The following is a 24,277-nucleotide window of genomic DNA, read 5'->3' as shown; positions in this document are numbered from 1 at the left end:
AAACTACTAGGTCCGCATCGTAAGATTCGCGATGCCAAACCCTGCCCGCTGCAGACCGCACCTGCCTCATGCCACTGCGCCGGTTTACATTGAACCGACGCGTCACCGGCGCACCCTCCTGTAACACATGGCGAGTGTGATGCTAGGCGCTCCTTAAGGGCGGTACGCCAAGGGGCCGATGGCTTCTTAGGCACGAGGACTGCCCTGGGCCGCTCCAAGCAACAGCCTAACCAACCTTGAGGTCAGGCCAGCTCCCCCCCCGGCGCGTAACGCGACGTGAGTAGCTCGGAACGCCCATTCACCTCGCAGTCTACTTCTAACACCGGACCTTGTGTCAGCCGGACCCTTGAAAAAAGAGTGTCCTACGCGAGCAGAAAATGTCGCGACACTCTTTTTTAGGAAAGGACGCCTCGCTGGTTAGGTTCTACAACGGAAGCACACCGACTAGCCACGGAGCGCCCCACTCACAGGCGGCGGGGAGGGTGGAAGATAGCTGTCTGGTGTCCTGTCGAGGACCGCGTCTCCGGAAGACAGTCTCATCGGAGAGCGCTCCACTCTCCGGAGCAAACTTGTCTCGCTTTTGCAGCCTTCAGCCACCACCCGATTCGCCTTCTCTCGCACATTCACCTCCCCTACCTGGGTGTCTACAGCGACTGCCGCTGAACTGTACTCCTGGAATCGCATCACCCTAGCGCCTGCTGGGCGGGCTGACGACCAACTCTCATCAGGTTCTGAATCTCCAGCTACGGGGTAACCATGCCCCGGCTTGGCCGACAGTTGGGATGTCTGATTCGACTCCGTGTTGCTGGAGGGGTGCCCCTTAGCGGGCAGGTCTCTCGTTGCCGTACCATGAGTGCCCTCGGGTAAGCATCCTTCCTCATTTCTTGGAGTGTCTCTGTCCCTGGCCCCCGCACTTGCTACTGGTTGTAGCCTGCATACGTTTGGCTCGCGCTGAACGGACGCGCGTTGACAATTCGCACCCGGCTGGCACACAGCAGCTCTGAACGTCGCCCGTTCCACACGGCTGAGCCCCTGATCCACAGACACCGATGCCGACAGACCGTCGCTGCGCCGGTGATCACCTTGACCCGGCTCCACTCTTTGCCGTTGCGTTTGATTCCTCTGAAACCCGCGCTGTTGTTCTGCGAGACCGCGGGTACGTAAGGAAGGGAGCACGCTCCAGCCTGCGCTCGACGCGGTATTTTCTCTAATAGCCGACACGTTGGGACTTTTGCTTCCCTCAGTACATTCTGTCGTTTGCGTGATCCCGCTGTTGGGGTCTGCCCTTTTACCTTCTTCAAAACTACCAGCTCCAGCAACGAGTGCAGAACGACCTTCTGCTTCGCTCTCACTGGTGAGTTCAACATCCTTGGCAGTTTCTTTAGGCACCGATACCGTTGTACTGGAACTTAATTTGGACTGACAATCAGGTCGGTCGCCACAGTCCCTCGCAGTGTTAGAGTGTCTCTGCGAGGCAGCCCGGCCAAGCTGCATCTCAACCTTGAAAATACGTGAAACAGCATCCAGGTCCACCCACTTGCGACCGGTAGGGAAGCGCACAGTCCTGGAGGAGCCCCGCAGGTTGTTTCCAGACACTGCGTCAACATCAGCAAGGCGGAACGGCTCCTCAGCAGAAACGCCATGAGCGGTACGGGTGCCCGGTTGCTCAGCACCTCGACGGGACGTCTGTAAAGTGGGCTGTGCACTGAGCAGGATAACTGACCTCCAGAGGAAGGATAAGGCCGGGGAACCACGGCATGCCTGTGTACTGCTGCACTGTTGCCCGGTTCGGGAATGACCTGGACTCGCTTGACTCTGGCGTTCTCGCACGGCGGCAAGCTGCGCTTTGCACAGACAGGCTCGGACAGAATTCAAGTAGGAGTTTAACGAAAGGTCTTCCCAGGTGTCAAACGGCTGTTGGTCCACAAGGCGAAAGATGTCGCGTGATCGGCCAGGCCGCAGAGTGTCGAAAGGATGGACGCCCACAACCCTCGGCGGCATGTTGTCGGAGGCAAGCTGTCAGGACCAAGAGAGAACGCAGTGAACAGCAGCAAGTCATGAACTTGGGACACTCGTGCGCGTACACCGGCTGCCGGTGTAACAAAACCAAGACTTTTGGGCTGACCCGAACGCGAATGGAATGGGGTGCTTCTTCTACGCCCACTAATGGTATTCCCATTTGCTTCAGAGATCGAAGGTTCAAACTTCGGCTGGCTTGCTCAAAATGAAATACCAGAATTTCTGTAACTCAGTTCCTGGCGTATCCACCATGCGCTCGCGCTTGTACAGCATAATACTTTTCTGCGAAACAACTGAGCTCATGAGAACTCTTCGGCGTGGTTCGAGAAACATCCTGTACGCGCTAGCGGAAAGCCGTCCACGCGAGGATACCAGCAGCCACGGCGACACACCTCATTCGATCCGATGCTGTGAAGCGGCATCACCTCAGATAGCTTGGCGTGCTCAGCCTGCAGAACGCAAAATGAAACAACACTCACGAGTCCTCTCGTCTGGACGTCGCAGGCTCACTCATCAGTCTACATCCGGCAAAACGGCTCGAACGCACGCAGTGTCTCATGTTATCCACTTGCACTCGTCACATCACCAACCACGAAGAGCGGCACCGACCGAACTGAGATGTAGACAAGGAGGCGTGACCCGTCCTGCGGAATTCCTGCAACAAATGCCAGTGAAGGCTGTTCCGGTGACGGTGTGCAAAACGAATCTGCGCACACAAACTTGGGCAAGACACAAACGTTCAGCTGTGGCTTGAAGAGTGCAGTACAGCCGCGTCCTCGCTCAAACTGTCCTGTCTGACGCGGCGCTCGTGTTGATCTGCTGAGCGGCGGGGCTGTGGCTCTCAAGTAGCTCGGTAGCGTCTCCCCGTCCCACCCTGCCCGTTCCGAGTTCGCGCGAGAAAGTTAGGTGCTTGCAATTCAGAGCCACTCTACTCTCCCGCTACGGCTAGCTACGAAGCGCATTGCAAAAAAGCCATAGCCGCGCTGTGGCTCTGGAGCTGCTGCGTTGCTGGCTTTGCGACAGTCTGTTGACACCGCTTTCACTGGTGCTAGGAGCTACCCTCTCATCCCTTAGATGACAGCGCCCCGAAGGTCTCCTGCGCTTTACGTAACCTCCCAATCGGCGGCGGAAGCTACGCTGGCCATTCCTACAGCAGGTGACTGCGCTCTCAGAGCTTTGGCACGCTCTCTCTGATCTGAGGAACAATCGTGTATCCTGTTTGCACACCTCAATCAGGGATGCAACGGTGTCTTTCATGTCGGACTCCACCGGCGAAGAGCCGGCGTCTTCGGCTCCCAGAAAATACCCCGGAAGCGTTCCTTCTCGCCTTTGTTGTCCTCGACTCGATTCTGGCCCCTCGCATTCTTCGTCCTTAGTCGAGACGGCATTCTCAATCTGGCTGTGCGTAAGGGGGCCGTTAGCGTCCTTTTCCTTTTCGACAAGGATGCGACTTTGCTCGGCTAGCTTGCTGCTGATTGCCGTGTCTGTTTCCGAGGCGTTTCCATTGCCCAGTCCGCGAGTCCAACCAATACACGCCGTGCAATTGAAACCGCGGAGAGCCTCCCGAGCTTCCACAGAACCCTTGACCGACGACTCAGCGCTAGCAAGTACGTCTTTCTTGCCCGCTGCCGCGTGAGGAGGGGACAGAACTCGATCTAATTTCTGACCCACTCGGCTCGTACTATCCCAACCCCGCGCTTTCAGGTACGCTCCGAGGGTGTCCGGGCTGCATTAGACGCAAAGAATGAACAGGCAAGCACGACGACGTTGGAGGCGCGATCAACAAGCCAGGAAAGAGGCACTTGCTCTGAGCCCAACGGGGGAAGCCACAGGATCAAGTTGCACAATCTGTCGGCTGCCAGTAACAGCAATCGCTCCTGCAGTTGAAAATCCGAGAGCCCCGACTGCGGAGAGGCGGAATGAATGAAGCCACTCAATTCATATTTCAGAGACCGCCACGAAACGTTGACGTGTGATAACATTACCGCGTCAACACGTGGTGACCAGCCTAACGCTGAACTCCAGCGCCTCCGATGAAGCGGTTCGCGTCCGAGCCAGTTACAAACGGTATTCAACGCGCATTCCAGTTGACAATTGCCGCTTGACAACACAACGCTTGGCTAACCACGAGCCCTCCAAGCAGACACTGAAAGAAAGGAGCAACACCCATTCATTCGTCTTGGAGTTGGCAGTCAGTCTCGCTGTCGTCGCCGCGGGCGCTACCCGGTGGTAGGAGGGCAGCGCTGGTAGAATACCACGGACAGACAGACCGCTGCTACCTCAGGGCGGCGCGCCCAAGGAAATGTCTTGTCCGTGCCTTTGGTTGCAAGAGCCTACCAGTAGACAAGAATAGTTTGCACAAGCAGCCTGAAATGAACCAAGGAGAACGCGTGCAACTTTTCTATAGCCGCGACAATTGAAGACATGTCCTCGAGATTATGAGTGGTCGAGGACTGCCGACGCTGCTGGAGTCCTATCCGCGCAGATGCATGAGCTCCTTCTACCAAATGCCAGCTGCTCAAAACTGTCTGAGTGACGCAGAGGACAACAAAAGAGGCGTCAGGCGCTGGATTCGCTAGCACAGCGACTGAGGCGCGTGATAGATTGGGCAAGCGTAGCTAGGCCAGACCGACATTGACGCTGAGGGGTTTCGCCGATCATGCAGACACTGCGAAGACATCGCAGAATATGCCCTTAAGAGGCGCCAGAACACTTCCCACATGCGACTGCCCCGCAGTTACGCTCTGACACCCGCCCCATCTCCTCTAGCAGTTGAGTGGCACTGAGTGAAGTCAAAGAGTGGACTCTACACTTCCATCTCGATACACAGTCACCTGCCCGCTGCGTCCACACGTTGTAGTTGTTGGTCTACCTGGGGCCGGAGTGACGAATCCTTAGTTTCCTGTTACACACCCCCCCTTAAACAGCTTCCTCACCAGCCGGTCCGGGTACAAAACCAAGGAGCTACCGTACTGTTCAATCTTTGTATTCACCTAAAGGTGACGAGCCCCGCTGAATGTGCCCACTGGCTCCGAGTCCTAAAACCATTGGCTCTCTTATTTCTTGCGCTTCTATAAGCAGAGGAAATCAATGAGTGTGCCGCTCTTCACTCCTGACTGCAACATCTCGACCCTGAGCACACAGCCAACCTACGTGGACAAACTGTAGCAGCTCTTCTCTTGGGAAAAGAGCGCTGATCCGAGTTCGGGTCTCAGCAGAAAGTCCGTGGGTGTTTTCGCCAGGATGCTGCGGTCTCTTGGCATGCAGTTCTTCGGCGAGCAATCGAGTGCCCGAACGAGAGCATCCACCCGGTTCTCCAGTTCCTGCTGAGGCCTCCTGGAACTTCGCGACGACACGCTTGTGGATCTTCGACAAGAATCTCCACATCGTGTCCGAGTTCAAATCAGGTAGGACACCTTGAATCTGCTGGGAAGCTAGGGTATAGACGAATTCTACAAGCCCCACCCTGAAAGCAGAAGCCGCGCACTACCACGGCGCGATGGCCATTACCCTAAAACCTTGAATGGCTGAAAATGACGCTGAGTCCAGCACAGCGGGGTGGACGCTTCGCTAAGAACCAAAAAAGACACGGTTACGTGAGCTTGAGGTTGAGACGTACCAGTGAGCAGCTGCGGATGGTTTAATCGCGCGAGACTAGCAGAACGATATCTAGGCCAGATTGAACTGATGACCAGTTCCTGTCTCAGATGAAGTAACAGCCGAGACAAAGATGCTGAGAACACCATTACTTAGCGGAGACAAGCAGTCCCGCCACACGTACAACTCCATATATTTCATTCGAATACCTTGGACTGACACCGTCGCGTGCAGTGGAAACGTGATGTGCACGTACACGAAGGGACCCGCGTGGGGTATGCAGGTGAGGAAACGTTGGGCGAGTGATCAGCAAGCATCTGTCAACGTTGGTTGCTGTTGCGGAACCATGGGTGAGTAGCAAAATTGCCACATCTTGAGCTGACGGCAAGGGAGAGTCAAGAGCGCAACCGGACACAGAAAGCACGTGAGAGAAACCTGGGGTTAGATCTTCAGGTTCAGGCTGACGTGGTGGCGTCTGCTTTACCGGGAGCAGTGAAGAGAGCGCCGCGGAGGGGCGGCACTCACACTAGCGAATTAGGTACTCAGTCAGTATAGGTTTGAAAAACAGACGTTCCCCAGCCCGCATGACGACGACGCCAAAAAACGCGCGCATAGGCGCGTCGCCCGTGTATCACTTACAGAGAGCGGAACGATCCCCGCAGCATGTTTTTCCCGAGACACTGGTTCAGAAGTGCAGTCGTAATCAGACGGGGAAGAAGCAAGTCTTCTGCCCCCTGAGATAAGACAACACAGAGCCACACAAAACGCAAAAGAATCTGCGTTGGGACTTGGAACCTTTCCCCGTCCTCGTGTTGGAAGCGGACGCAGTGTATTCGAAAGAGATACAAGCCAGCCAGATATGAACAGAGCACCTCACCGTACAGTAGTCAACGTGACTCGTCAGGAAGAAGCCGCGCCTGCAGTCATTTGCAGTGTGTGTTTCTGTGCCACAGGTCTTGACTGCGGATCGAAGCTCAGCAATGAACGAGCTACCTGCCTTCCTTCCGTCTCCGGTCATTTCCTAATAGTGTGTCCCCAAAGGGGAATCTGTCTCAAAGGAACCGCAGGTCAGCTTTACTTTTACCACCGAGAAGTTTTCTAGCAGGAGTGTTTCGCGTCAGTTCCTCTTCGACCCCATCTGTGTTTCACAGAGCGCGCAACATGACGGAGCTGTGATTGAACTACCAGTCGCACTCTTCGCGAAGAAGCCCCTTCGCGTGTGTTTCTGTCGGCAACCGGGCGATCTCTGTCCTTACAGCCTTCTCTTACCGGCGTAGCAGCTTTGTAGACGAAAGCCTGATACCGCGACATGCAGAGCAGAAGCTGCTTGCACGTCTTCGCTAGAGTGGATTGTTGAATCCAGTCAATTTGATCCTTAATGTCGCTCCTCCCTTCTTGCTTCTTTCCAGCACTGTTATTATTCCTTAGCAGCTGCTCACTCCGTCTCCCCCCTCTGTCGGCGTCACCCATGCCATCGCCACTCCGTTTTGTCTCCGAGATGCTGGGGCGGCTCTCGGACGGGGCATCTCCGGCAGCATGAAGCGACGTCGCCGGTGAAACAAATCTCCTCAGCAAAACTTCGACAAGAAGTAAAAGAGAAATCATAGTGTGGAAGCTAACCCCCGCAACTTGTGTAGAGTCCTCGAAATTTTGGAGCTGAAAGACAGTATCCAGACCTTGCAGCAGGCTCTCCAAGAGCATTGGTACGCACAACGGATAACCGCCCAGTAGTATCTCCTCTCCCTCTAAAGATAGCCCAAGCTGAGGCAACTTTCCCGTTTTACTACAAGCCTCGAGCACTCCAAACCTCGTATTTAGGCCAAACTCCTTCTCCCATGACGGGGCCACGGCCCCCCCTCCACTTTCCAGAAGTTTCTGGTTGCTATCTTCCAGTTCGTGACCAGAGCCCTCTTCCTGCTCAGAGAAAAGGAATGACAATCCAGCTCGGCCTTTCCACTCTAACAACGGTTGGAAAAAACCACGCGCCGTCGCGTGGTCCAAGGGAGCATTAGTGAGGAGGTACACGAGGCAGTGGGCAGCACGCGCTACACGTGCTATATTGTCCTTTACACTCAGTTCACTACACCACAACTTCAGCATGGAAGCCGACGAGAAAGTCAATTCCCTCTTTGAAACGTCGTCCGCAGCGGCTTCACCATAAGGTTCAGTGAATAGCGACCGTGCTTGGCGACTCTGAGTCCCCATGGAGTGCGAAGCTGGAGAGCCACGGCCGTGTTCTTGCCTAGTATTCAACAACAGCCACCCCTTCACAGAAAGCCATTCCGTCGAGTCTCCGCGGGCTTTCTGCGTGACGGCGGACATGGTCGTGGGCCAGGCCCACGCTAGGCCGTGCTGCTCTGCATGCTCCCGCTGCAAAGAGGAAAGAAGTGTCTCTGATGCAGCGGTCGCTTCGTCGACCTTCGAGAGAAGGGAGGAGAAAAGATGGCCTGAACGGAGGGATTCCACGTGGGTGTTTGTCCCTGAGAAGCAATCCACGCATCGGCATCAAGTGCAGAAAGTGTCGTATAACTCGCTTTGTAGAAAGGGCACAGGTTTCCCGTGTACCTAGACTCCCCGTTTTTTGGAGTCCTCCCTTAACCGAAATAGACAGGCGCACTCGTCCTGCTATACAGAAGACAGAAGAGCAGAATTTCACGCAGCCCAGACAGACAAGAGGCGCCATCCAGCTGCGCCATGAATTCTTCCAGTACGTCACGCTTCCAGCACTCGTACTTTTACAGGGAGATGAAGTCACTCCGTTGCTCTAGTCTACACTGCACGATCCCGACATTGACAAAAGGAGCTGAGCTCTCCACACGCACAAAACAACTGCTGCCCGCCCCGGGCATAGTGCGCAGCTGTTTCGTGAACCACGAGGGCGTTCCTATGCACTTCGTTTTGTAAACCTGTCCTGGCACACGGAGCCAACGGGGAAAACAAGGACCACCCTACATGGTGAGAACAGCAACACAGGATTGTATCCTACCCTTCATGGCTTTCGCCATCTCCTCAAGCTCTTCTCTTCTCGCCCACATCAACTTCTGCAAGTTGGCGTCAGCGAAACGCGGTCTCTCCTCTTCCCTTGTCTCCAGCACCTCAATGGAGGAGGTTATTTGGCCCTTTGCTGTCTGTGCGTCATCTCTTTTGTCTTCGTTCTTTCCCTCCGCAGGTTTTTGCGCAAGCGGGAAACCGGGTGACTGCCAGCTCCCGTCAACCGACTGTGAGAAGTGCTTTATCTCGACCTCCTCAACCTTCTTGGCTGACTCCTGTGACAAGTGCGCCACTACTGACGGTTTGGCCGCCGAGCGCTTGCAATCTTTCTCCGTAGGGTCTGCACACACGCCATAAACGAGCACCCTGAGCGAGTCTGGCTACCCGCGCCCCGTAGAACTACAGCAGGGAAGATATGTGCCCCACACGAAAGTCTCGGAATTTATCCGGTCTGGTTAGTGCAGAGAAAATAGCCTCGCTGCGCTCTGCGAGTCGGAGGGGCTCCTCTTCGTAGGGAGGGCCTGCGTCCTAACTTAACTGACTAGTCCGGAATTGTTCTCTTTGCTCGGCCTGAAACCTACACCCCTTACTGATTTTCATGGTATTTTGCAAAACAGACGGCGAGAATTTTATCTCCGCTCTGTGCCGGAAAGTGCAGCGTACCACTCATTATAGTGGTATTGCCGCCTGAGCTCGGATCCTTCAGCGAACCCGTACTAGCTCGGCTGTTCCCTTCCTTCCTTTGTGAGATATCACTCTCTGCACTGTTCTCAGAGTCCCCGAGAGTAGGGGCGCCTTCCAAACGGCTACTGTTGGTCTTCCCCTCGGGCGTGGAGGATGGCGGTGACGGCGGCGCTGCCGCGTAAGAGACTGTGTAATCCGAGCAACGAGGGCGAGGGGGGACAGGAAACAGCAGGGTCTTCGAAAAGGACGAGGAACCAGAAACCCTGGTCGACTCGCAAAGCCGCGCGCGCACATCCGCCGTAAGGGCAGGAGATGAGATGCTGACAAGGAACACAAACCATTTCCAGAGTGACATAAACAATTAGAGCGTAACAACCCGGAGAACACAGTAGATAGGGCCAACAAGCCCAAAGCAAATGAGGACGGAGAGAGAAGCAGTACCACGGATTCACACTGCTCGGGTTAGATATCTACGTCCATTCGAAAGCAATCGACCTCCGACACGGAAAGCGGTTCGACCACGCTTCTTGACAGCAAATATCCTATCAATGGACTCTGACCACATGTACAAAGCTGTACAGAAACGAGACGTCATACCTCAGGAAGCACTACAAAGCGTCTACTCCCACCGTCGAGTGAAGGTTCCGGACAGCGCGGGTTCCGAGACAGAAAAGCGGAGCGCACAGACATGAGTTCGTCAGGGCAGACTCCGGGCCGTCTTTCTCGGAAAACACTGCCTTGCTGATACACACAGACGTCGCTACTCCAGAAAATGCAGAGCAGAAACTGCCGCCGACGGTACGCAATCCGGTGGACACGAGGAAGCGGAGAGCTTACGCACCAGTAAATTCTTGCACTCCCCCCGTGACGCTCCTCCAAGAAAACGCTACCCGCTCCCGACCCCTCGTCTCCTGAGAGAAGGTGAACGGAACCAGTTGTCGTCGGTACTGGCAAAATAGCTTTGCTGCACCGGCAAGCCTGCTCACCCATCCGCCATACCGGTAACGAAATTAAATAGACAACAACGCTGTAGTAAGATAACCAGACCAGAAAACTGCACACTTGCCTCAGTACGCCGCCTTTTGAAATGGTATTGCACAGTCCAAGGGCCCGGAGAATGGTCTCTTTGAAACAGCCGCGTCCAGCAGAGCTCCTCTCCGGGCTTGCACCGCTTCCCCCCGTCAAAGCAAGCAGCTGGAGCAGGCGAGGAACAAGCTGTGTCAGTAGGAACTCTGACAGAAGTGCACCCCCCGCATGCACCGTGAGACCACCAAGGGGCGCGCTCCCCTGGGCTCCAACTTGGAAATTCATGCCAAGAGTCGAAACAGGTAAGGGAGAGGGAGAAGCCAAGTGATGCTCCAAGACCTCGGACAGAGTCTCTAGCATGTCGCAGAGGAAGCTGACAACGGGGCAAGCAGGACAGACACTTTCCAGGAAAAAAAACCCATCCAGACTCTGAAGGGCCACGTCTAGTCAGGTAGTGCGTTGTTTGCCAAGAAAGAAAAGACCACGGAGAAACCGTGGCTTCTTTCGTCCGCGGCGGAACGCGAGGAGAATAACTAAGAAAGGACGCGCAAGTATCGACGGGTAGCACCAAGACCCGATGTCCCTCCCGGCGAGTGTAGGCGTTTGCACAGACAAAAGAAACGATTATGAGTAAGGCTTTACGGGCCCGTGATCCCGGCTTTCTCCGTTGACTGGAGACAATTTTGTTGCGCGCCTGACTTGCGGCCGCCTCGGGTGTCGCGGTCCCCTCAGCATCCACCTCGAATGTCCTGCTCCTAAGCTCACTTAGGCGTCTGGTAAACGGCTACCAATGTAGACATCGCCTCGCATCTACAAGCCAAGGTATGCACAGTTGGCCAGGGTATGCAGCACAAGCGAGAAGTGCCATCTTCTTGAGAAAAAATAGGACGTCTGCAATACTCGCACACTACATTGTCTTCTGTTTTAGCCTAGAGCAGCCGCTTGTAGCCGTGCAGACGACTCTAGTCAGTACGTACTACCTGTTCGTACTTCACTGCCTGTGTGATTACTCGGGAGAGAGAAGGCATTGTTGCCGGACGGCATACTGGCGACTGTTTCAACAAGTGAGAATTTTCTGTGGCCCGACAAAGACAGCAGACGGATGGGTGTGTGCATTCAGTTGAATGTACGTAGAGATATATATGTATACATGTATATTCTTGCACTTCCAGCTGCAACAAGGTGGGGAAAGGAAACGGTAGAGTGGGTCCTTACTTTCTGTTCTTTGTCCTGGCTATTTGCTTCTGTAACACTCCGATTAGCTTGCCAGGCTCCGCCGCCACTCCCGGCACTAAGAGGAGAATTTCTCTTAGCGCCTGCCGATGTGCCTGCTGAAGTCCCTCGCACCTTAGTCCTCCCAAGACGGTTCCTAGATGTGACTGACTGGGGCCCCTGCCTTGAATCATCTCGTTCAGCGCTGAGGCAGATCTCAACTCGAGTAACAAAGCCGTAATGTCCTGTTGATCTGGCGGGGTCAGACGTAGGTTCAAAACGCGCAGAGTCTGCAGGAAGACGGCGAGAAGGACAAGTGGCGGCGCCACGGTGTACGTACACTCTGCAGAGTATGACGACGCGGAGCAGAGAGCAACAGATGCGTGGCTTTTCCCAGAGAGGTACTCAGCGCGCGGTCGCGGGTTGGAAGGAGAGGCCGACAGCGGGGCGGAGAAGCCGTGAGGAAAGTAGCCTGAAGAATCCGAAACCCTGTGAAAAACAAACACAGAGAAAAAAACCTTCCAGCTCAGGGTCCACAATGAGACTACAGGCGTACGGAACTTAGGTATGTGAGAAAAGCTCGGGCGCGACACACAGGTTCTGTAAAAAGCGACACCGAGTCTAGGACTGCGCGGGAAGAGACGCCAGCATTCGTTCGCTTCTCTAATGCACAAAAGAACAAGCTTCTTTTACTTGACTGAAACCGGCCACCCCGGCACTGTCAGCTAACGTGGATAAAACAAAGACGACCGCGACCGGCATGAAGGAGTAGTTGTGGCCAAGTGTCTGGCGGGCATCTGGTCAGAGAAGTACACCGCGGCACCTGCGTGTTCGGACCGCCTCCGATCTGAAACAGAACGGACTGATTCGACTGTCTTTCTGCGAGCAGCGACCCGAGAGAAAGATACCATAATTGAGTTACAGAAAAAGTAACTGCGGCAGGAAAAAGAAACACAGACCGATGCACACGTACTGCACTGCAATCCATCCAACCAGTAGCCGAGGGACGTCTTCTTCCTCTCCTTTGAGAGTCTCCCGGACAACCTTTCTCTTCGCCTCCTTATTCTCCCCCTCGTCGAACGCTTGGCTAAAGAAGCGGCACCAGATGTCAGCTGCTTGCTCAAGATGCGCAATGTCCCGGCTCTTCCCTTGCTCGTTAGTTGCGCCACGGCTCCTGGGCGACGTTTTCGGCGCTGACTTCATTGCAGAAGACGTAGATGAACAAGGAAACATAAGACTGAGCAAATGTGGCGACACAAGATATTTCCACCCGTTTACGAGCTCGTCACGCGCGAGGCCCGCTGTCTTAGCTCCGTTCTTCCGGACTGAAGACAACGATACAGGCCCCCCCCTAGGAGGGCATCTTGAAAAAGACGGAGACATGGACTGGGTAATTGCAGATGCGGACGAGCAAGCTTCCGAACCAGACACTCCGTCTGCCCCTCTTTTCGTCCTCCTTGGCAAACGAGCGCAGAGAATGTGTCTGCTGAGGAACTCTTCGTCAATATCTCCGGTGTCAGAGGATGATTCGGCGGCTTTTCCCGCACAGCAGGGTTCTTTACTGAACTTGGCTTGATTCCTCTGAGCAGAGTCCGGGTCACTCGGACCCAAGGCGTCTGTCATTTCGACATCCAAACAGTCTGGTAAGGTGCTGTCCCCGTTTTTGCGCGACCGGATTCGCCAACACCGAACAACCTCTTCGTTCTCTCCCTCCGCCACCGTGTTTGTCTTCGACATGCATTCCTTGCCGTCTCTCCCGTCTTCATCTTGAGTGTGTGCGTCGCTTTGTCCTTTGTCATAGTTTGACTCATTGGCTTCTGTCTCACTAAGCTCTGTGACAGTCGGCTGCCCAGCTCGCTCTCTTCCCTGGTGCATGTGGGGCATAGTTTTTTCGGGCTCCACGTACTTAGAAACACGACTGATTAGCGCTTCCACTGCCAACAGCACGCCCGCACAGCCGTTATGGTTAGAAAGGTGGTCTCCACGAGTGACAGCCGAAAGCTCGGAAAGAAGAGGAACAAACCTATTTCGCAAAACGTCCTTGGAGCACCTGTCAAAAGAATGCTCGCTTGCCACCAGAAGAGAGATCAGGAAATCCGCTGAACGGACAGCTTCTCTCCCACCCATAACAACGCTCCGGAGATCGGCATTCATGCCGTCTCCGGCGAATGATAACGAGGGAAAACTGCGGGGGGACCCAGAGCTTGTTTCGGCAGTTGTGCTTCCTTTCTTCTCAGCCTGACTGCGCCGTTCCAACACGCCAGTGATTAAGAGGAGGCCAGCATCCGGTTCGATCGCCCGTAGCCACTTCAGAGCCGCAATATGCGCCGCTTCCACCACCTGAAGGGAATTCGCGAACCACACGCGCACACGGACCTCTGGTGAACCTGCGGCAAGTGCTCGCAGAGCAAAGCCTGATTCACGCTACGAACTCGGGCCTCCTTGTACACTACCGCCAGAACGTTGTGACATGTGTACACACATATGTATGCCGATATGGACGCACAAAGCAGCAATCAGCCGCTCCCACCCTCGTTTGCGGCTCTGAGTATGCTTCACAGAAGAACCTCCGTCAATGAAGAGGAGTCCGCACCTCGCCACCCTACGGCTATAAACCTGGTGCGAAATGAACCTTACCCCGACAGCAGCGTCAGAGTGCGTGCACATAGGTCTCCGCGACAATGTGGCTCCCTCGTATCCAACAGATTTGTACGGAAGGTCGAGTAGTTTGAGCGGAATTTATTTACCTTTTGATCGTAATGTCCAAGGCGCACAAGCACGGCAGGGACAAGGAGATCTTGGTACAGCTGCACTCCCGCGGACCTCCTTCGAGGAGTTGCATTGTCGGCTAGCGGACACTCCGAAGACGACGATGAAGGGACGGTGGTCAACGCGTCGCATAGTGCGGCCGCTAGAAATAGGGCTTCCCGAGTAACTATTGGCCGCTTGTCCAAGATTCGCAGGCGCAGCGCTGGTACGAAAACACTCAAGCCTGAAACTCGGACACGAACCACGAGCCAACTCCGTTTTCACAATCGGCGGTCTCCAACCAGCAAAGGGACAAAAGTGCGGTCACGTGCTACGAAACAGAGACCGAAGTTCTGCATGCCGACGCATCAAACTCCGGCCGTCCAAGGTCGAAATGTACCCAGTTCCGCGCAGTAAGAAACAGTCGAGGTCCACTGCTTGGAAATGTTATGCTGCGCTCGGGACTACGTAACACATCACGACACGAGAAGCCGAACTGCCTGTCACATCTATGTGTTACACCCGCGAGAGTCCACTGAACTGCTTTTTGCTCACTCCCTCACGATGCGGAGAGGTGACCGGAATGCACTCGAGGAAAGAACGAAAGGCAGAACGAGCAAACAGCAAACGTTCAGACTCGACACCAGCCGAATGTGCGTGTCCTCCGTGATCCAATGAGACCATTTCGCGTGAGAGCCTGCGGAAGGAAGGTCTCTTCTATTTCTCCGCAGGCTTCCAGTCACTTTGTATGCCGTTCAAGGGAGCCCCAGACTTGAAAAGCGACACTTATGGGACAGCATCCAAAAAGAGCAGGAAGGGCCGGTTCACACATACATAACAACAATACATGATTCACACCCGCTGCAACAGTTCACACGTACCACACTCCTGCACTCGCGCGGCGCTTCCGCTTCACATTACCTTCCGCCTTGACGCATCCGTGCGCTTTTGTTGCAATGATAAACATAACTTTCCTGAGAGCGGCAACGGCAACCTCATCCCCTTGAGTGACGCTGTTTCTAGACGCTTGCTTTGGCTGTAGATCGGCCATCAGCTCCGGCGTAAGGAAGGGAGCAATGGAAACTCGCTCCCGCGACGAGGAGCCCGCTTCGAATGGCGCGTCCAGCGGAAATTCGCCAGCAGCCGCTCCTTCAAACGAAAGCGATGGCGATAGACCCTTCCTGGGAGACCCACTATCTCCGTCCATGCATGTCGCCATGCTCACGGCTGCCCTGTAGGCCGAAGCTCCGGCTGCCAACGCAGAGATTGACGCGGCTACCGAAGAGGATGACAGAGACGGAGAACGAGACGGGGACCACGACGAAGACGGGGGAGCAGCGGGTGTGCCGGAGGTCGACACGGCCGCCTGACTGAGGCATTAAAACACCGGCGCCATCCACGTATGAATCACACCAGAGCAAGGAGGGGAAACAGGAGTATGCGTTACGGATGCCGCACAAACACTTATTTACAGACCCAACTTAGGCCTAGACCATCCTGCAGCTCACCGTCGTGTCCCCGAGCTTCTCGCCGGGTGATCGTGGGAGGCCTGAGATGAACCCAAAGAGGCAAGTTGTCGCACAGCCTCCTTCAAGTCTTCTGCAAGGGGCTGTCCAACAAGCATTGCGTATATCGTCTTTTCTCCGAGGTGCTGTTGCAGGACCGCTAGAAGTCGCATAGCACTCGATCGGCTAGCTTGCGCCTGGTGAAAAAAAACCAGGAATCAGAACCGTGGCATGCACGAGGCCCCCGGCGAGCGGTCGTGTTTCTTACAGCACTTCGGGTTCGCACAAATACACACACGTACACCTTTCCACAACAGTGCACGGAGCTGCACATAAACCCGAAACCTAGGCTGTCGCCGTGAGAAGACAGAGAGTTTTCTACTGCGCACGGTAGTGCCTACCGCAGCGTCACTAGGCACGCCATCCGAGACTGTGATGGTATAGAAGAGTCAATAGTCCTTCATAGGTAAGAAAGATCTCACACAAAACACGTGACGCCCCCACCATGGAGGCTGGTAGAAGTGACCACGTAAGCTCGCGAACGTGAAAAGAGAGCGGGGCCGCATCATGTGGGAGTGCAGGCTGGGCAGAAAGGGAGAAGTAGCAAGCCGCGCCGTCTTGTTTTATGCGTCAACTACCCCTGCTCGAACTCCAACCCGCAGTCGGCCAGGTGTTCTTCGCATGGCTCCCCCCATAATCTGTTGGTCATCATCACCACTACGGTGCTGGTAGTCGCACGCGGACAAACGCTGTAAACAGATCTCGAGTGGCGGAGTGGTGACAATACCACGCGTGTACTCCGAAAAGAAAAGCGCTTACCGCGTTGACTTTGTGTGCATCGATCATCTGTCGCGCCAGGACTACCAGCGCTCTGGGAGCAGGCCCAAAGCTTGCTGCACCCCACGTTTGTACAAGCTTCTCCAGCACTCCGCAAACAGCGTGTGACGCTCGTCCCCCCCCGAGAGGCGTACCCCTAGGCTTGCTTGAGTCCCCTCCTGCAGCTGCGAATCCCGACACCCCAGCTTTTTGGGAAGAGCTGGGAGTGCCAGCATTACCCATCTGGGTGTTGCTGGAGCATTTGCCGCTCTGTTGCACGTGAAGGTTACAAGTTCCCCTGACTGGCGCATGCGTCGAGCCAGAGCCTTCCTCGATTGCCCGGATCAGCACAGACGCCACAGGAAGGGGGGAGCGAAGGAGCTCGGCCAGCGAGTGACAGAGAGACTGGATTCGCTCTCCGAGACGCGGCTCGCCTAACTGCAGAACCAAATAGTGCAAAGGCATGCAAATACCGAGACACGATACACCGGAAAGCCCCACACTCGTCACGAGACTGAGCTAGACCGGGCAACTTGAACAGAAAGCAGGTGGCTCACAGCTTGAGAACTGTCGTGGTGTCCCGAAAAGACCCCATGGTAGTAATCCTCATCGGCCTTTGCTAGCAGGGCATCCAGGCTACTTCTCCTGATATGTACGACCGCGTGCACAGAGACGGGCCACATGGGAGACCCCGCGCAAGTGGTTTCACATCTACACAGGCAACTACGCCCGCCGGCACGGCGCACGTCGACCGTACGATCACGTACAAAGACACTCCCAGATGCGAGAGCAAAGTGGAGTACTCAGCGGAGAGACAGTCTACCGTTTTTCTCTCCAGTCCCTGCCACACTTAGGCGCCTGCTGCAGTCGCCAGGGCAGCGCGGGAAGCGGGGACTACCTTTTCCACAAGCGGATCAAGGAGGAGAGAAGCGAGGCACGGATCCGGTGCGACACCCGTGTGCGAGCCTCCAGTAGAGTCGCCAACATGATCGAAGGCTGCCTTGGAGACCTTGGCCTTTTCCGTGATACGTCGGAGCCCCTCAACCACTGCAGTCAGGCACGCCACGACAGAGTCCTGCACCAGCAGAGACTTCTCCCGAAACCCGTGAAGCTGAGGAGACACGAAGACAGGAATAAACAAAACGCGCGTACGTTTGGCACTAGGGTGGGCAATGACCACGATCCAAGCAAACGGCAACACCGGCCTGGGATCAGACAAAGGGCTACAGGCCTAGTGCAGTGCATAAGTGCACTCCTGCTTGACAGCATCCAACCGCATGAGATGAGGCACACCAGTGACTGCGCCTCAGCCAGAAAAATAGATGGACAAGTTGAAGCATGGCCACCCTGGTACATCTGAAGCTCCACAACTCTACCAGAAAAAAAATGATTCTCTATTCTCATCAAGCGCACACACCCACCAGCAAACGAACTCGGGTATTCATGTTACAAGTCGTTCACACAACAGTGAGTATGTGCTGTTCCCCGCCAAGAGCATATGCTCCCCAACGCATATGACCGCAAACAAACTCCAGCTACTGCGAAGCTTTGGTAAGGCTATGAATTGGCTTCTGTTTCCTTAGTTCGCACTTCTTGGTGTCTCTGACCTTGGTCCGCATGAAGAGAAGCAAATGCGGCGCATACGATAGTCTAACACGATCCAGACAGTCATCCGTTCTCAAGACGCCAGTGGCGTTCTCGTCCGTCCCAGCCTCCTCCTTGCAACACTCGGAACATCGGCACGTCTCCGCCCACCACCGCGCAGCGCGCCCGCACGCGTCCTTTCGCTCTGTGCCACTGAGACTTGACAACCCTTGAAGTATCGACGTAGGAAAGAATTTGCGTGCCGCCTCCCCAGCCTCCTCAGCACTTAACGCGCACTCTGGCACAGCCCAAGGCGAAGAAGAGAACGAAGTCGGAGCAGAGTTGTTCTGGCTAGCGGACGGCTGGAACGGCGACGCTGCCTGCGGCGAGCGACCTTGCGTAGTTACTGACTGTTCTCCCGGTGTGCAATGTTGAGAGCGCACAGCTGAAGACTCTGGGACACGCGAAAACGGAAGGAGGGAACCGGGCTCAAGCTTTGCAATGATTGAGTCGCTATGTACTTATCGAAAGTCAGCTGCAAAAAGAGATACCCCAAGAATCGTAACAGTAGAGGCGTAACAAGGAGCGACACCGAGGGAAACAAAGGCGCACGTTTCCAAACTGCGGGGGACGCTGCAAAGTAAGAATCTGGGACACTCACTCTTTGAATGAAGGAGACGACATACGAGAAAGGGAGTACAACCTGAACATGTCCCAGCTGGACAGAGTGAACGAATATGAAAGACGGAACCCCCCTTTTGAAAATAACCTCTACTCACAGAAGGCGACAGGCACAGTGCGCAGCAGCCTTGCGCGTTGCTCAAGACGAGAATGCCAACAGACCTGTTCACTTCTGTTAAGCTGATCCGGAAATGAGCGCCTCGGGGCAATTGCGTAGAGCCAATCACGTAGTCAGGAGCGCTATAATCGTACCTCGATCGAATTTGTGCTTACTAACCATTCTCCGAAAGGGCACAAACAATCGCGAGGGTGCGCATCGTGAGACACATTCGACACACCCCCAGCTCACTCGCTCTTCCTGCCTTACCTCCGGTACCTTCTCGGCTTCTGTTGTGGCGTCCCGGCTGAGTACTCGACCCCGCACGTTTTGTCCGCCCTGAGTTGGCCATTGCACATCCCTCTCCCTCACCGAAGCCGGCCTGATTCCGCTCGTTGAAGCCGCTTCCTGCTACCCGAGAAACAGGGAGTCCCTTTGCTTTCCAACTTCCTCCAGCTATGGCCTTCACCGGTGCGACCGGAACCTCTGAGCGAGTCGCGGAGGCAACCGAGGACACAGAATCCAGCGACGCCAAGGCCGCTCGGTCAGCTCGCTGTCCTGACCCCCTTTGTCTACCACGCTGGCTTGTCTTCACAAGATCCTCTATGCTGGGTTTGCCTATGCTCGCGGTCTTTCCCTCCTGTCGTGCAGCGATTATTTTTAGAACCTGCTTCTTTTTCTGCTCCTGAAGCTGCTGCAAAACAGGTTCGATCACCTCCCTCCCAGTGAGTCTATGCTGTCCGATAACAGCTAGCAAGTGAAGCGCAGCGGTCCGAACGCCCGGTGCTCCGTCATCGGATCCGGCCTTGGCGGCGTCTAGCAACTCGGGTACCGCGCGTAAGAATGCACCGGAGTCAGCACGCTCTGATCCACCGCCTATTTCTTGCTCGTTCTTAAGAATGGCTGCCGCAAGGCCCTCCAACACGGCCTGCCGGTAATTGGCCAGTTTTTCTTTCATCGGAAGCAGATCCGCGCAGGCAACGTCCAAAGGAAGATGTGACAAGAAAGCCTGGAGACAGCCCGCTGCTGCCATTTGCACTTGTCGGTTGTTGACTTTCAGTTTGGAGGCCGTATCGGCTAAAAGAGCGCGAACCTGGTTCTGGTAACACGTCTGCGTATTTGAATGGTCCATAGTATGTTCTGAGAGCAAGTGCCGCACGAGGTGCTGAAGCACCCGCAGACAACAGCTGACTACAGGAAGGGTCGGCTCGAGCTTGATGCTGCGGTGAATCAGGTTGAGGAGAGAAGGTACAAAAGCGTTTTTTTTGTTGATGCGAACGCACTCGAGCAGAGCCTGACAATACAAAGTTGCAAAGAAAAGACAAGTTAATGTAGAAACAATGGGAAGGCAAAAAGTGACACAAAATTATGGTGCCCTTCACCTCTCCATGCTCGTACGACAGGTGATAGAACCCGCCTATGCCGCACAAAGCCGGAATAAATCTTTCTAAACTATGTAGGCAATGAAGCTGGTGGCTCCGCAGGGGCTGTCTATGAATGGTGAAGTCGTACATCGGAAAATGATGCATACAAGACGTAGCAGCCATCAGCAGACGCGGCCTCCTCCGGGCACCACATTTCCTGAGCCCATGAACTTCTGTCGATAGTGAGCCCACCTCTTCAAGCTGCTGCCACGCCTGCATTTTGACCTTCCAAGGTAGTTCGTCCGCCTCTTGTCCCGCACTCCCCCCTAACTTCTTCTCCTGTCCTTCAGTCGCCCTCATCACCCAGTTGCTCTGCTGACAGACGATCTTCAGCACATCTGTCTCATCCCCCAGCACCACCGTTGATGCTGGAGACTCTGCGCCGTCTTGGCCGCCGAGTTTTCCTCGCCTCTGACCTTGAGAACAGGTATTCTCCTCACTTGCTCCTGGTAGCCGTGCCTTCGGCCCTGTCAGAAACTGTCTCCTGGGCTCGGGCGGGTTTTTCCGTCCTTCTGCAAAATCATTTACCAAAGAAGTGATGTCGTTTTGCATAGCTTTGCTCTGCTTCACTGCATCTCCCGCTAGTTTTCTCGCTGCCTCCGTACTGCCGGCTACCCAAACTGCATGTGCTGCGGCAGCTGCAGAGACAGCCCGGACACTTTTGTCGCTACAGCAACAAAACGGTCCCAGACCCTTTTCGAGTAAATCCTTCAGTCCTCCGGACGCGTTGATAGCCGCCGCCCCGAAATCTTCTAGCAACTGTTGGAGAAGTTGAAGCGATGCACCCAGTTGTCGAAGACCAGGGCCCTTCAAGAGGGCAATATTGCCCTTTTTCTCAGCCAGGAGCTTTTCATTCGACGAAAAGATTGCCGAGAGCGTCGTAGAGAGCGCGCTCGAATGTACAGACGAAAGAAGGGCAAGAAGCTCCGAGCACGGGAGAGCTGTCCGACTGTTTGGCAGGACATTCTGGAGCGCAGCAGGTGAAATCACTTGCAACAGCCTGACCGCTTGGTCTGCAGAGAGAAAGGACCTAGCAGGGCCAGTCTGTTTCCCTTCTGCTGACCGTGTAGCGGCTTTCGAAAACGCAAGCAGAACATCTACGACCTTTGCCTGAACTAAAGCGCTGCTGTCACGAAGGAGTTTCTCGATCGTTCCTTGGGATAGATATGAATCGAAGACAGCATGGAAACCTTCGGGATTTTTGCTCGCCATCTGTAGTAACTCATCACATCCATGCAGACGCTGTTTGGTGACTTTGCTGGCCAGCCGTGTGTTCAGGGGAATCCGTGATAAAGCCTCGTCGTCTTCAGATTTCGGTGCGCTTTTCTCTGGAGAGAGTTCGCCCTGGATCCGCTCTGTGGCACCGCGACCGACAAAAGTACTGCAGGTCTCTTCTTGTTGCTTGAGTTCGCGGACCAGGGTAGTTTCGTCCTGCGGCACTGGCAGACCAGAATCTTTTCCCTGTCCTAACGGACTGGGACAGACGCCGGTAGAAGGACATGTGGAAGACGAGACGTGGACAGAGCGAGAGCGTGAAAAAGGGGATTCTGACGGAGAAAGGTCGAGGCAGGAAATGCTGTCGGTCTGGACCAAGCCTTCGTTTTCGTCCCCAGCATGCCGGAAGTCGGCATCTGGTCCCCTCTGCAGCTTGTCATTCTCATTTGCCGACATCCTTGCGGCGGGTGTGGGGCAGCCTGAAGCGTTGACGGAAGTTACTGAGCTTGTAACATCGGAGAGCATCTCTGTCGCTGTTGAGGTGCTTGGAAACGGCGTCACCGGCTGATCTGTGGGCCGGTCTTCTTTTCCAGAGAAACCAGTTTGTGTGCGAAATCGCTGGGTATTGAGAGAACTCTGACGGACCGACGGAGAAGGCGAACTCGGTGCAAACGACAGTGACCGCGAAGAGTCACCTCGTCCACCGGCCTCACTCTCCTCACACCTTCTACGTCCGCATGCAGCGCTATCTCCGCACGGTCTCACGCTACCCGGAGAGGTTGCAGGCAGGCTGACCGCGGTTCCGTGACTGTTTGAAGTGTGCCGATAGGCCTCGGTCGCAGTATCTCGAGCAACCAGCTGATTCGAAGTATTACTGGGCTTTGGAGACGTGGTCGTGATCCCGTCCAGCGGAGAAAGACCACCGACTGGAGAACAAGAAACAAGCCCATCTTCGCTGCAGAGTGACGTGGAATGGAAAAGCTCGGAGTCAGCAACGCCTCTGGAGACCTTCCCAAAGACATAGCTGGAGGGACGCTCCGTCCCGCCAGCGCCCTCCCCACTACCAGGCCCAGAACAAGACTCGTGGCTCCGCTGTTTCATAATCTCGTGGAGTTTCTTGGGACGAGCCTTCGGTGTGATGAGACGCTTCTTAGGCGGCGGGGACGGTGAACAACACGCATGCTTTAGACCCCCCTTATGGTGACTGTCACGCCGGAATTCAAGCGAAACGCCACAACACCCGTCTGTGGCTTGCGTCGACGAAGACAACATGCGCGGCTTCAGTCGAGGAGAGCTCCGGGAGTCTTGGCTGGAGGCCGACGGGGCAGCGTCCGAGCCGGACGAACAAGAGTCGGCCATAGAGCCACAGAGGATTCATACTATAGCTCGCACAGAGCGGACCCTGCGTCGACTACACATATACAAAAATGCACAGTGCGCTGCGGCCATGCGAGTGTGACCGTGAATGTGGAGCCGCGGTAACCGTCCTTGTTCAATATCCTTGTCCTACGCTGGTTGGACCTAACAGGTTACGACTAGTCCCATCTGTACCCCCAGTATGCTCACGGATGAAAAAAAAACCTCCCAGAAACCTGAGACGAAATAAAGATCTTCGTACCATTCCACAAAAGAATCCCGATGTGCGCAGAAACGACGTTATTGACGTTGGAGGGTCACTCTATACCGTCGATGCAACGGTATACACCTCAAGACAACTCCTTCGACAGGTAGTAGTCCTTGTTTGGAATGAGTGGCGAGCAGCGCCAAGAGACAAGAACGACAAACGACAAGACACTGGGGTCCAGTTCATACGGTCTACAGGCCGCGCGAAGTGAGGCAGACAAGTTGATCAAAGCTCTCCCTTTCCAGCTGGACGGACTGCACCGGGCACGCAACTATGAAGGTTCGACTCACGAACGGTCGTCATGGGTGAGAACAGGCACCTGCAACAACAGGCACGGAAAAAACATAACGGGACCGCTCTCGCCAAGTTTCTAACAGGCCGTTTATACAACTTCTGCGAAAAGACGCAATCACGCCAGGGCGGGTTACGCGTGTCCGCTTGTCTCAGGAGAAAGCTCGTGCTCTGAGCTTTTTCACACACAGGCGCCACGGCCCCTACTGGAGGGGTCGAAGGTGTTTCCGTCCACCATCACACACCGGCGAAAACAAGCCAGTATTGGCGGGGACTGAAAAGGACTCACAGATATTAAAAGGTTACATCTCCGGAGGGGGGAGCAACGTGCTCTTACGGCCGTCACATTACCGTATACTTTTCGAATAAGAGCTCCGGCGGCTGCCCTCGTTCGGCACATACGAAAGAAGTGCGTCGATTCCCCTCGGTGAGCATGCGTCAGTACGGGTGACAGCTACGAGCCCACGGGCTCCCAAAGAAGTACTGTTTCTTCCTTTCCTGCATGCAGCTGGCGAAGAAAACACTACCTGGAGGGCCGCACGGAAGTCTCCTGCAAGCGGCAAATCTGGAGACGCCAAGACGCCCTAAAGGAACTTCGACGGGCCGCACTTCGCCCGCCCGGCCAGCAGTGCCACAGCTCGTGGAGTACGCAGAAAACGATACTCGCTACACTGTGTTGCAGCTGCAACTGCCAATCTGTCAAAGGATCCTGACGCCGCTCAAATCGCCCCACCTGCTTGTGACTTCCGTTGTGTAGCCTGCG

The 24,277-nt window shown here is 55.1% G+C and overlaps 1 protein-coding gene across 1 annotated transcript; it reads right to left on the bottom strand.

Moving 5' to 3' along the window:
• Positions 1–444: 444 nt before the first annotated feature.
• CSUI_002798 (heat repeat-containing protein) lies at positions 445–23,750 on the bottom strand (the record flags this gene model as incomplete). Its single annotated transcript, XM_068062997.1, has 20 exons — positions 20,577–23,750; positions 19,231–20,254; positions 18,206–18,636; positions 17,497–17,709; positions 16,602–17,036; positions 15,786–15,979; positions 15,199–15,647; positions 14,277–14,521; positions 12,503–13,869; positions 11,533–12,018; positions 10,358–10,690; positions 9,271–9,611; positions 8,603–8,947; positions 6,886–8,096; positions 6,256–6,350; positions 5,173–5,485; positions 4,357–4,547; positions 3,247–3,745; positions 2,412–2,468; positions 445–2,016 (listed from the first exon to the last, which is right to left on the bottom strand). Exons 1-20 carry the CDS (start codon positions 22,956–22,958, stop codon positions 445–447), a joined length of 12,183 nt encoding a protein of 4,060 aa, XP_067925029.1. The 5' UTR covers positions 22,959–23,750.
• Positions 23,751–24,277: the final 527 nt, after the last annotated feature.

This window comes from Cystoisospora suis (assembly GCF_002600585.1).
Source record: "Cystoisospora suis strain Wien I chromosome Unknown contig_1175, whole genome shotgun sequence".
NCBI classification, from domain to species: domain Eukaryota; phylum Apicomplexa; class Conoidasida; order Eucoccidiorida; family Sarcocystidae; genus Cystoisospora; species Cystoisospora suis.
This window is presented reverse-complemented; position numbering and strand designations above follow the sequence as displayed.